Source organism: Prinia subflava, chromosome 3, assembly GCF_021018805.1.
Source record: "Prinia subflava isolate CZ2003 ecotype Zambia chromosome 3, Cam_Psub_1.2, whole genome shotgun sequence".
Classification (NCBI taxonomy): domain Eukaryota; kingdom Metazoa; phylum Chordata; class Aves; order Passeriformes; family Cisticolidae; genus Prinia; species Prinia subflava.
In genome coordinates, this window is record NC_086249.1 from 82,120,039 (window position 1) to 82,132,786 (window position 12,748).

At 41.0% G+C, this 12,748-nt stretch overlaps 1 protein-coding gene across 1 annotated transcript in view; it reads left to right on the forward strand.

Annotated features, from left to right (window-relative positions):
• Positions 1-11,245, forward strand: part of TUBGCP3 (tubulin gamma complex component 3) — a 49,255-nt gene extending 38,010 nt beyond the window's left edge. Inside the window, exons 14-22 of the mRNA XM_063392761.1 lie at positions 2,843-3,032; positions 4,225-4,360; positions 5,174-5,242; positions 6,010-6,145; positions 7,058-7,146; positions 7,282-7,413; positions 7,803-7,943; positions 8,481-8,597; positions 10,049-11,245. Coding sequence (XP_063248831.1) covers positions 2,843-3,032; positions 4,225-4,360; positions 5,174-5,242; positions 6,010-6,145; positions 7,058-7,146; positions 7,282-7,413; positions 7,803-7,943; positions 8,481-8,597; positions 10,049-10,207 — 1,169 coding nt within the window. The 3' untranslated portion in view covers positions 10,208-11,245. The remainder of the gene's footprint in view (positions 1-2,842; positions 3,033-4,224; positions 4,361-5,173; positions 5,243-6,009; positions 6,146-7,057; positions 7,147-7,281; positions 7,414-7,802; positions 7,944-8,480; positions 8,598-10,048) is intronic.
• The last annotated feature ends 1,503 nt before the right edge of the window (positions 11,246-12,748 follow it).

The following is a 12,748-nucleotide window of genomic DNA, read 5'->3' on the forward strand; positions in this document are numbered from 1 at the left end:
AAATTCTTGGTTTTGAAGAACGTACTTCTTAACACTGCATAGCATAATATCGCTTATATATAACTTTAAAGCTTGTGTATTTGGAGTTGTTGGGTTTGGATTAGTTGGGGCTTTTTTTTGCCTCCGGATAACCTTGGATTAGTTTTAATATTAACTCTTCGGTTTGGAGTTCTGACATGAGTAACACCATAAAAAATGTTCTAGTAATAAAAGCCCATTCATATCTGGAAGAATGTCTTTTAATAATGTGATTTTTGTATCGTGTTCAGTGCTTGCTTAGTCAAAGATAAGCCTAAAGTGCAGAAAAGGGTCATGGTTAAGTGAATAAGGGCTGTATTTGAACAATCGTCTTGCCAGCTACTCCTGGAAAAAGGGAAAAAACCATTCTTTGGCTGCACTACTTTCACCACTTTATTCAACATTTATGGCCATGCTTTTCCAATACTTATTTAAATTTGCACTTGTTTCTGTCTTTTTCTCCTTGATTGAATGGAAGATCTGCGCAAATACCGTTTCCCTATTATGTAGGGGATGAGAGCTTCAAAGCACCTACATTATCTTAAGTGCTGAGAATAGCTGTTTGAGACAAAAAGCGTCGCTTTAGAAATAAGTTACTCTGCCTGCAGTGTGCTGAAGGTGTGCTGAGCTTATGGCTGGCAGCCGAAATACCTCATGGTATTGAATTGCTTTAATTCTGCATGAAACTGCATTTGTGTTTAGGACATTTTACCCATTTAATCCTGGAAGAACATTTTATGTCAGGGACATTGAAAATGCTTCCTTTTGTGCTTGTTTGTGCTATCTAACAATATCCTGAAAGTCCCTTTAGATAATTACTTACTATTAGGATCATAGAAAGCTAGGATGCCAGCCTGAGTTCCGGATGCTTTTTCTCGTTTAAAATTTGGACATTTTACGGGTTGGGCTGTATTATTAATTTCTTTCATTTGCCTTGGAACCTTAACTACTATTATGTTTCCCAGTTTCCTTTGGATGCTGAAGTAATGATGGTGTGGAAAACTGTGTGAACATGTATTAAAACAAGAAGTCTGACATAACTGTGTAGAAGTTGGTCATCTTGCCTGGCAGAGAATTGTAGCATTTAGGAGAGAGGAACAGTAAAAAAGACCAATAAAGTGACCTCAGCTCCAACATGTAGCTGTCTGTACTTTGGGACCAGGAATGACACTGTATTCAGTAGCAGCTCATGGACCTGCCTGTTAGTGCTTTTAGTCTGACCCTTGCTTTATTAATTTCTGGCTTTTCAGGGTTCTGAGATAATTTTGTACAGTTTTCAAAACTTGTGCTTAGGCCTTGTGTTTGTTGATGTGAACAACCTTTTTAGCAGTTTTGTGTGTCAGACGGGAGTGCTGCATTTTGCCTGTGCTGGGGGCTGTGTATGCAGAGGTGGTGCATTACAACTGCATATGTAAAATTGGCTTTCCAGTCAGAGGTGAAGGGCTGTGGCCAGGTTACTTCCTTCAAGGCAAGAGATTCAGTACTAAGGAGAGGGGAAAGGCTGCTTTTCTGCTTGAGGTAGTCAGAAGTTGAGACTGGTCTGTGTATTTCAGAGCTATCACTTGGACATGCTCACCGCTGCATAAGTGGAGACAGGACCAGCATGCCTGACACAGTGGGCTGGCCATAGACAAGCCACGGAGTTGCCTGCTGGCTTTGCTTTGCCTTGAGCCAGTGCCAGGCCCAGACTCTGTGTCCTGGGGCTGAAGAGATCAGCTAGTAACTCTTTCTGGATTGGCTTCTTCCCTCTCTTGTTTTGCTGTTAGGCTCTCAGCATCTTGAGGAAAGACACTTACACTTACTGCAGGGTGTATTAATTCTCACTTCCTTAAGGCTGATGTGTGTTACTTGACTAAGTAGTATTTCTCTAGTCTATACAGCAATGTATTATAAAAGTGTCATCTCTTTGACATCTCTTGCACTACTTGTGTCTTACGGAGAGTTTCACTGGTTACTGAATGATAGTTTGGAAACCTCCAGGAATGTCAGCGAACCAGACCTTTAGGCTTCCCTTTTTAAAGAGTGACTTCTCTATTAGCACCACTGCTTTTTTCTTCAATTCATAAGCATTTTATTAATTGACTAGTTAAAGTGGGAGTATATCCTTTAATGCTGAGGAAGGTCTGAATTTATGATAGTTTGCAGTCCAGTATTTGGAGTATTGCTCCATGTTGCCTGAAGAGAAGGCCACGGTTCTTGCTGTCTCATAACAGTTTTACTGGAGTCCTTTTCTCTGTGAGCTTGTAGTTGTAGAAAACAATGAAATAAACTTCCTGCTACTTTCTACTGCTTCCTTCTTTCTGTCCCCAAATTGCCATGCGTGAAAGATGCAGAGAAAATATCAGGTTGCTGGCTGTCCCCCAGGTAACTCAAGCATGTTCCCTTTTCTCTCATTCTCTTATCCACAGAAAGTCTTCTGTTAAGTGTTTTAACATTCTGATTATTTGATTTCTTTTTCCCTGCACCCTTAGAAGTGACTTCTGATTTAGATCCTGCCCAACAAAGATTTCTCTTAATTCTGAGCTTTTAGATCTCTGTAAGTTACTGGATTTGTAAACCGTAGTATTTCAGCAAGCTTAAAAATCCCCAACTTGTTATGTAAAAGTGACATAACATGAGCTTCTACTGGAAAGTGCAATCTGGGCACAGATTAAAAGTAATATTGTAGAAGTGTAGGCTGCTTTAGACTTGCTTTTGCTTTGGCAAATGTTTAACACAGTGGATCAGAAGAAATGGTAGTTTTTCTGTTTGTGGGTTTCAGCTCCAAAGCTTGTTTGCCTCAGTGTTTGAAAACTACTAATATAATTTTATTTTTTTCTTTTAGCTGCTGATTTGTTCACAGATCTGGAAAATGCATTTCAAGAGAAAATTGATGCAGCTTATTTTGAAACCAGCAAGTACCTACTGGATGTTCTCAATAAGAAATACAATCTGCTGGAACACATGCAGGCCATGAGGCGCTACTTGTTACTTGGCCAAGGAGACTTTATTAGGCATTTAATGGACTTGCTCAAGTAAGACAATAGGAAGGGTAATTATGTTGAATTTCTGATGATTCTGTGCATGATCAGCACAGGAACTGTTTTGCTTTTTGAGGAGGACTCTCTAAGTATACCTTGTTCAATTACATCTTAGAATAGTAACTTTTAAATTCTATTTGGAGTTTAATTTCTTTGACCCTGAGGCTTAAAATTTTTTTCTTCTGTTTGGATAAGAAGTACATACAGTACCATTTGACAAAGTCTTGAAAAGTTAAATTAATACAGATATCTTTATGTTGGCCCTGTGATAGCCTTGAGGATATTGGCACTTCTCTTGGTCCTGTCAGCAAGTTTAAGCAGAAATATTCTGCTCTTGATGCTACTGATTAGCTTGGCTGTAATTACTAGGCCTCTGTATTTTAGAGGTGTTTAGTCCAAAACATTGTGTCAAAACCCTTCAATGCCGTTTTAAAAATCTAATTCATTCCTCACCGGCTTCTGTTTCAAGCACTCAGGTGCACCCACAACTACTGATTCCAGTTCTTAAAGAGTATTTGCAAGCTCACTTTTACATGCTGGTGCTACTGATGAAACTTCTTCAATTGGAAGCATTGGCTTGCAAAGCTTTTCTTTGGTCTAGAAGGCAGGCTTTGTAATAAAGCTTTCATTAACTTGTTTGTAAATCAAAATCAACAGTACATGACGTGCTGTTTAATGTGAAAGCAGCATGAGGTTGGTTTGTGGAGTCAGTATTACATTTGAGGCAGGAGGAGTAAGAGGCTTCCCAGATTCTAAGGGAGAGAGAGATAGTACAAGAGTTGCATGTTGCAACTCTTTGGAAGGTTGAAGTTCCATAGAGGGGGTGGGTTTCTGTGTTCCTGCCAGCACTTTTGAGCCTGTGAGATGGCTATCAGAAAGTTTCTCAAAACTGAAGTGAAATTATTGGTTTGATGTGCTAATGATGTAATCTGCCTCATTTAAGATATGAATGCAACTCAGATTACAGGCTAGCTAAAGTAGCAATCCTGGTAACTTCAAATTACTGGCATTAAATGAGGGTTAAGTTACTCCTCATGCTGATTTTCTTCATGATTAAGTCTGAAAGAGTAATATGAGAAGTTTTGAATGTTGGTTAGAAAAAGGTTTTGCTGTGTGCTGCAGTTACTACTGAATTGCTGCTGCAGAGTATTTCAGTGATGTGCTGTGACTGCTTTATACCCACCAGGCCAGAGCTTGCACGACCAGCTACGACCTTGTATCAGCATAACCTAACGGGAATCCTGGAAACAGCGGTGAGGGCCACGAACGCGCAGTTCGATAATCCGGAGATTCTCAAGCGCTTGGATGTTCGACTTCTGGAGGTCTGTTGCATCATGGTGACTCTGACCTGAAACATACCTTTGCTTGTGTGTGCACATGCAGTCATCTATATGAAACAAAATTTTCTTATGTGAATACATTCCCCCCTTCCTTTCCACTGAAGTTTACTTTGAGTAATATAAAGATCATTAAGTAAGTCATCTTTTTGCTTTCCCTGTCTATTGTCTATTTGTATTTCAAGATAGTGGTTTGCAGCCATTGACAATACAAGGTTGAGTATTTGAGGCCTAACAGAAATTAATGCTGGTGGCTCTGATTTGAGGTTCTCCTAACAGCTCTTAAAGCTGTTGCTCTTACAAAAATTGAGGCAGGAAGGGCCAGGTTGGAATGTGTGCCTCCTTCTTGCCTCTAGTTAAAAAAAGAGAAGCAGTGAAAGCACATTTCATGGCACAGGCCTGTGGTAAAAAACTTGAGTTAATTTGAAAGCTTCAGTCCCTGAGGTGAGACTTCAGTGATGAGCTATAGCATCTGAAATAAGTCTATTTCAGATTTCAGATGCTAAAGAAATTTTTCCTTTACTATCTTTTCTTTCCTTTATTTTCCTTTACTAGGCACAGTGGAGAAACACTGACATTGCAAACATCAGTATTTGTGTGAGATCATTCTCACCCTTGTATCAAAGAGTTTGATCAATTTTTGCCTAATCTGCTACTTTCAACAAGAAACTCCAGTCTCTTGTTGATGTGGATGCTTGTTTGTTCATAGGCTGAATGAAAGAGTAAGCAAGTAATGCCTGTCTTCAGCTTTAGTATGCTCTGATTATACACTGATAGTAGCATATCTTTTTAATACAGGTATCTCCTGGAGACACTGGATGGGATGTCTTCAGCTTGGACTATCATGTTGATGGGCCAATAGCAACGGTAATGTTAAACACTGCTGGCTCTGAATGTGTTTTGGGTGCTGAATGAAATTGCTAAATGTTTTTTTAGTGAAGTAACTTGGTTTTGTTCTTGAATGTGAAGTCAGATATTTTTTTTTTTTCTTTGCATCTAGGATGTACCCGCTGTATCAACAGTTAAGCAAAAATCTCAATTCTTACCAGTTAACTGTGAGTGCTGAAAAGCTACGTTTAAAACAGTCATTACTGAAAATCAGTAATTGATTTGTTCCAGCACAGTTCTAAGCAAGTACTTAATAAATTGAGTGTTCCTATTCTTTGATAATTACTATTCTGTAGATAGTAATTTAGGAAAATTTGCAAGGAACTGAGGAATATATTTGTGGAGAACTTACTTATGCCGTCTAAATGACATTTGATAGGTAGTTGCACTGTTCATCAGAATATATTTAGCCTCTATAAAGAACTTGTAAAGAACTTCCTTTTTAAGCAGGACAAACTGAGTCTGACCAGCAGCAGGAATTTTGATATGTAGCTTTAAAAGAGGCTTAGGCTTTATGTTCACCCCTTCTTACACTTCCAGCAGTGCCCTCTGTCTGCTTGAATGCTAGATAACTGTTCAGCCCTCAATAGAGGATCTTTCCAAAAGCTCTGTGATTTCCAGGAAACTTTTTTTAACAATAATTACCAATAAACTGTATGGATCAGATAAGGTGGACTGTGAAGAGGTCCTTGGTCCTTCAGGACATATGGTATGTCTATTAATTTGTACTGATGTTTGCTTTGTAGGTATTTACACGTGAGTGCATGAGCCACTATCTAAGAGTATTTAATTTCCTTTGGAGAGCAAAGAGAATGGAGTATATTCTTACTGATATATGGAAAGGGCACATGTGTAATGCAAAGCTTCTGAAAAGTATGCCAGGTGAGAGGTGTCCAGATGGATAACATCCTTGTAAAATTGATATAGATGACTGGATCTTATTCTAAACTGTGTGTTAAGCGGGAACTAAGTGTCTGATGAATGATGTTCAGATTAATTTTGTATTTTGGTGCTCCTTGTGACTGGCTGTTTAATGGTACATGATGGTGATGATGAAGGTAAAATGACATAATTGTAAATGGAAGTTTCTTATCTGTTGTTTTACTTGATCCTTGGTCTCTCTTTTGAAAAGTTGCATTAACATAAGTATCTTTATGCTGGCCAAGTTGTGAGACTGTAGCTCTTCCATCCATTTGTATTCATCTTCCTTGATGTCGTCTTACTTGTACCCCATGTCTTTTGTCTCTTTCTTACGCCGTCTGTTAACTATTAAGCCTCATACATGCACAGTTCTGAATTTACTAGTTTTTTCTTCACTTATTCCCCCTGCTTTTGTTTAGCTAAGAACAGTAGAAGGTAAGAAGAGAAAGATGTTTGAGAAGAAATAGGAAAGCTCTGAAATATAGTGGCTCCAGTGTATGTTTCATGGACTGACACTTTTTGATCCTACTTCTCAGCTAGAGAATATAGCTGTATTTGTGGTTGTGTGTACTGGCTCACTCTTGAATTTTTTTTTTTTTTAATCTATCTATATTTCTTTCAGTAAAAAATAACTATTGAGAGTTACGCTTCTTTATGACACAGTAATACTTAGAAATTTCTTGTTATGTAATTAAGAATTTTTGGTGGGTGGGAGAGGACACCTGGCCTCAGAAGGTCACTGCTGCTACCATCTAAGATTAGTGGCTGTGTTTTGAAGTATTCAATTTGGTGAAAAAAAATGTACCAAGCTGATTTGTTGGCTGTGCTTGTCCTTTCAGTCTTTAACATACCATCTCTTTGGACTTTTTACAGAGCTTTCTGGGGTGCTGCATCAGTGTCACGTTCTGGCATCAGAAATGGTCCATTTCATTCATCAAATGCAGTATTACATTACATTTGAGGTATACCCTACCCACCCAATTAATTACATAGAAAATGAAGCACTTGTAATATTCTGCATGTGTTGTGTGTCTTAAATTTCAAAGAGCTTGTCATCTAACAAATCAAAACAGCCCAATCCTGTATCATTGCTCCAGGTGCTTGAATGTTCATGGGATGAACTCTGGAACAAGGTCCAACAAGCACAGGACTTGGATCACATCATTGCAGCTCATGAAGTTTTTCTGGACACAATCATAGCTCGGTGCTTGCTGGATAGTGATTCCAGGGTAAGTCTTCTCCTTTGCATGAAATTGTAGCTTTATGATCTTGGCATGTATGTCAGGAATGACCTTCTTTAATGTTGTAGGAGCAAAGGGAAAAGTCGTTTTTATTCCTCTGATATAAGATTTTGTAATGGTATGTTCTGTACCTACTGCCCAGTGACACATGTTGAAAAAAACTTCCTGTAGTGCGGGCCACAGCTAAGAAGCTGTGTGATCATGGAACAACTGACTTAGGGCTTTGCAGAACAGTCTCTCCAGCTGTGTAAACAGGATTTTTTTCTTTTACTTCTCTTTTCTTTTACTTTTTTCTTTCCTCCTTTTCTGGAGAAGGGTGGTAACTTAAAACTCTTGTGCTGTACAGCTGTTGAATTGTTTTGTTGCCTGTCTCACAGGTACTTCTCAACCAGCTTCGAGCAGTTTTTGACCAGATCATTGAGCTCCAGAATGCCCAAGATGCAATGTACAGAGCTGCTCTGGAGGAGCTGCAGCTGAGGTTGCAATTTGAAGAGAGGAAAAAACAGCGTGAGCTTGAGGTGCAATAAGGATATTTCTATAACATAAAAATGAGTTCAGGCTTTTGATATATGGAAGATTTTAGATACCATGTAGATGTACAGTAAAAATGAAAAATGTAGTTGGGACAGATGTAAAGGTCATCAGCAGCTGCTAGTGATTTCAAGCAGAACTGCTGAATGATGTTTTTGATTTGTCTTGCCCAAAATCTGAGTTGAATTCTCTAGTGGACTTCAGAGGATGAGAAATTTAGAGGTCTTTTAGATGAAGTAAATGAAACCCTTTTGCAAAAAATGCCATAGCTAGATGTCTGCCTCCCTGCTGCAAGACTGACATGCAGTGTTGCTGTGAGACTTGCCTTGCTAATAAACCTCATTTCTTTCATGTGCTGTACAACCACAAAAGGGAGGGCTGATAGTTTCCAGACTGGGGGCTCTGTGTTTTTCTGTAGCAATGGTTGGTTTTTATAAAGCTGATGTAGCTGGGCAGAAGGTGGCCCAGTTAGCAACTTGATCCATGTGATGCTTCACCTCTTAACTTGTTTGGTTTGTATGTAGGGCAAGTGGGGTGTAACTGCATCAGAAGAGGAAGAAGAGAACAAGAGGATGAAAGAATTTCAAGACTCAATACCTAAAATGTGCTCACAGCTGCGAATACTCACTCACTTTTACCAGGTGCCTCTTACATTATATTTTTCTAAAATATGCTGAGCTTTGTGTAGAAATTAATTTCAAATATTGAGTAGATGTAACTTCTGTATTGATGTGTGTGCCATTGGAGCTCAGTCCTTGTTTTGTCCTTCTCTCCTTATAAACCTGTGTTCGCTGTTCCTTAGTAATCAAAGGTTTTGTGATCATTTATGTTCCCCTGACAAAGGAGAAGAGTCATTTCATGTGAGTTGTTTTCTTCCTCCAGTAGTGAAAGTAATAGCTATCTTTTGGTGTAGTCCGAGCGGGAAAAAGATAGAATTCCTTCTGCATTCCATTTTCTCCTCGCAGTCTTTGCAAGTCATTGCTTTCTATTAAAGACTGCAGAAAGTTTCTTATTGAGGGCCTAACACTTAATTTTAAGCTCACTGGGGTGGGTGGTGGATAAGATGTTTAGGGGAATGTGTGCAGGCTATCTTCTGTAAGTAATTTATTCTGGCATTGTGTTTATTTGTTATAAACTACCATTCCCCAGAAAAATGAGCCTAAGTCTTTAAAGTGTAGGTTGTAAATAAATTGTGGTTTATGTGCTCTACAAGATTGCTACAAGTTGGCAGTGTAGATTTTGCCTCCTTGAAGTGTATTCATGCTGAGCCCTACTATGGATTTTCCACACAGGATTTCCATGGCCAGCCTTGGTCATCTTTGGAAGTAATGGAGTGCTCTAGTTATGAGTATGTTCTAGTTAATATTTACTGGAGATGAGGACTGAGCTCTTCAAGTGAGTCTTCCCATCTTCCCAAGGTCCTCTCCTTTCCTGTGTCCTGCAGGGCTCCTGCAGTGACCTAGCTGGAGCCAAATGGAAAGATGGGATGTAGAAGTGTGCCTCCCACATGCCAAGTGTCCATCCCCCCTCGAACTGCTCCAAATGCACAGTCTAGTTGGGTCTGCAGCACTGACTGCCCTCCTGGGCACACACTTTCCTCTTCTGGGCTGCCCAGTACTGCTCTACAACCCACATCAAATGGGTGTGAGCAAAGCCAGCAGTGCTCCAGTGCTGCCTGGATGGCATTGTACCTGCAACACGGACCCAGGGTGAGGTCTCCTGTTGGTACAGGTTGCATCCTAAGTGCTGTCCCAAGGCAGTGGCACACTGAGGCAGCTGCTCTGCAGCCTGGGAGCCTTCAGGCAGATGGAGTGTGCCAGCAGGGTACAGGGAGCAGGGAGCATGCTTTAAAAGACCAAGCTCTGGCATGCATGGCAGATATTTGAAAAATAGAAATGAAGCACTGGGTTTTTGCAGAAAGAATGAATCCAGCATTACTGATTCATTAACTGTTGGATATGAACCCTTGGGCTTGCCTTTTCCCAGATTCTCTCCGCCTGTTTACTGGGTCTGTGCACCACCTGATACTCCTGTGCAAAACACACCAGGGATGTTTTCTTAGCTGTCTCTTGGGTTTTCCTTTCCCCTTCAGGGAATCGTCCAGCAGTTCTTGGTCCTGCTGACAACCAGCTCTGATGAGAGCCTGCGGTTCCTGAGCTTTCGGCTGGACTTCAACGAGCACTACAAGGCGCGGGAGCCGCGGCTGCGCGTGTCGCTGGGCCCGCGGGGCCGGCGCAGCTCCCACGTGTGACAGCGCTGCTGGGACCCCGGGCCCTGCAGGGACACGGCCAGCACGGGTGACAGCGCTGCTGGGACCCCGGGCCCTGCAGGGACACGGCCAGCACGGGTGACACCGCTGCTGGGACCCCGGGCCCTGCAGGGACACGGCCAGCACGGGTGGCACGGCGCAGCCACGCCTGTGATCGTGTCCGCAGGGCTGCGGGCAGCGCGTGCTCCAGCAGTGACTGTGTGACACCGGGTGGCAGAAGGCAAAAAAGCAGGGTTTTTTACACGGATGTTTCTAGAATTACTGGACTGCGTGGGCTGACTGAACCTCATCCAATCGACTTGTGAAATCATCCTTTCAAAAATGCCAATTTCATTTGAAGCTTTCTGAGCTTTTTCCACTGTAACTTGGGTCTGTGTCAAAGAAATCACACGTTCTTTTGTTTATAGAAAGCACCATTTCCTTTTTTAAAAAGAAAATAAGAAGGTTATTTTTTCTATATGTACTTGTTCTATTTGAAGAGAGTTTTTGTTAAAGCCGACAGATCAAGACCCAGACCTATTGTCCTTGTTAAGAAGCTATACAGCATTTCATTATGCTGATTTTCAGTGTTGTGATGTGTTTGACTGTGTGAGAAACTTTGTATCAGGAGACATAAAGTTATATTTAATTTTTTTGCTGTTTTTAAAGTTAAAAACCTGGAATAAAAATTTAGTGGGGAAATTCTATGGTTACTGTACAGGAGCAAACTATAACAGCAGAGTCAGGAGTGTATCTGTTGCACATAAGATCTAAAAATGAGGTTAAGGTCTCAGCACTGAAGGAAAGTGTTGGTTAAGCTTGAATACTTATTGTTCAAAATCAAATATGTAGAAACAAACTGACTTGGCTAATGTTAACTTCATTCTCTTCTCTTTTCCTATTTTTTTCATTGTAAATATTTATATATTGCTGTCCAGATGTTGGGGAAAGGGGGATTCTTCTTTTGCAAAGTTGTCATTATATCAGGTCATTTATTATGTTCCACAAGTGCGAGCTTAGAAAAATAAAAACACAATTATCTTTCACACAAGTGTGTTGCTTTCTGCAATTGAAAGTTTATGATTTTTTCACAGGTTAAGAAAGGAGAAGCTTCCAGTTAGAAGCATATTGATTTATAGAACCCTTCCCATTGAAGGATTTTGGTACTAGTCTTACTTGCACTGAGAGTTGTGTGCAGTTCATTAGTTAACAATTACCCTCAGATCAGCCAGGTCTGTGGCCTTTTTTGCCTTTTGCCCTTATTCTGCTTGAACCCTTGGCAGTCAGAGGCACCTGCCAGGCCATGCAGTAAGGCTGCTGTAGTGATGGCAGTGAGCTCTGATGGGGGCCGTGTGCTGACTTGCAGCTCTGGGCTGGCTGGTTCGCTCTCTGGACACCAGGGTTCCTGTTGTGCAGGCCTGAGAATCCTTGCTTCTGTTAGAACAGTGAGGCTTTTCACCCTGTGCCCTGCTGGTGCAGGTGCTGTCCCTGGGTGTAGTGTGCAGGCAGCATTTCACCTGTGAGCAAGGGTGGGCTCTGTGAGCCAAGGGAAGGCTGGAGGATGCTGAGCTTGGCGTCATAAGATGTCATGGACCATTGACAGGCAGGAGTAACTTCTGACACTGTGGTGGGAGCATATTTTTGTAAAGTCTGGAAGAACAGCAAAGATTATTTGATTGTTTTGACCAAGACTTAGAAAAAAAAAATTAGCCACACGAGCACTCTTTTGGCCCTTGGGTTGAGAGATGTGTTACATGATCACATCACTAGGCAAGTCAGAGGCCAGAGAGGCAGCACCAGTGTTGGAACTAGAGGACAAGTTCCAGAGGAAGGTTAAATTCTCTTTACTCCTAAAATGAATCCAGCAGAACCCAGGAATCTCACAGTAGTGGCCAGCTGGGAATGATCATTTTGAGGTGATTCTACAGCAACCTATTCTGGGAAAAGTCTTCACTGCTTGCAGGAGTTGCTCTGACTGCCAGGCTGAGAGGACCAGCTGGGCACCTGCTATTGTCCCTGTGCTTCTTTGTGAGTGGACACCAGTCACTTATCCTCTAACCTGGCAGCTGGTATGTTCATTTCAATTTTCACAGGTTTTCTTGTGACAACTTCACCTTTGTCTACAAACTCCTAACAAGTGGGAGAGAAACGATCCTATGTTTCATTTGTGCCCAAAGACCAATACTGAATTCTGCATAAATGCACATAGTGACAGGCTCCTTCTGCTGTGACTGCACAAGTGGCTTTCCTTGTAGTGGCTGGTGGCAGCAGCACCCTTAAGGTAGATGTCTGAGGAGAAACATAAGAAATTTCCACCTCTTTCTTTCTCAACACTGAAGTTATATACTGCAGTTAATGTTTAAGAATAATCTTTAGCAACACATTTCCTGTACAAGGATGTTCTTTATTTTTTAATGCATGCTTCTGACTGATAATTTCATTGTAATTTTCTTAGAGTTAATGTCTGAAAATACAAATACAGCTGTGGGTCTGTCTCCAGCCATGTTTCCAGGCTGGAACAAGACCAGCTCCTCCTCACTGTGT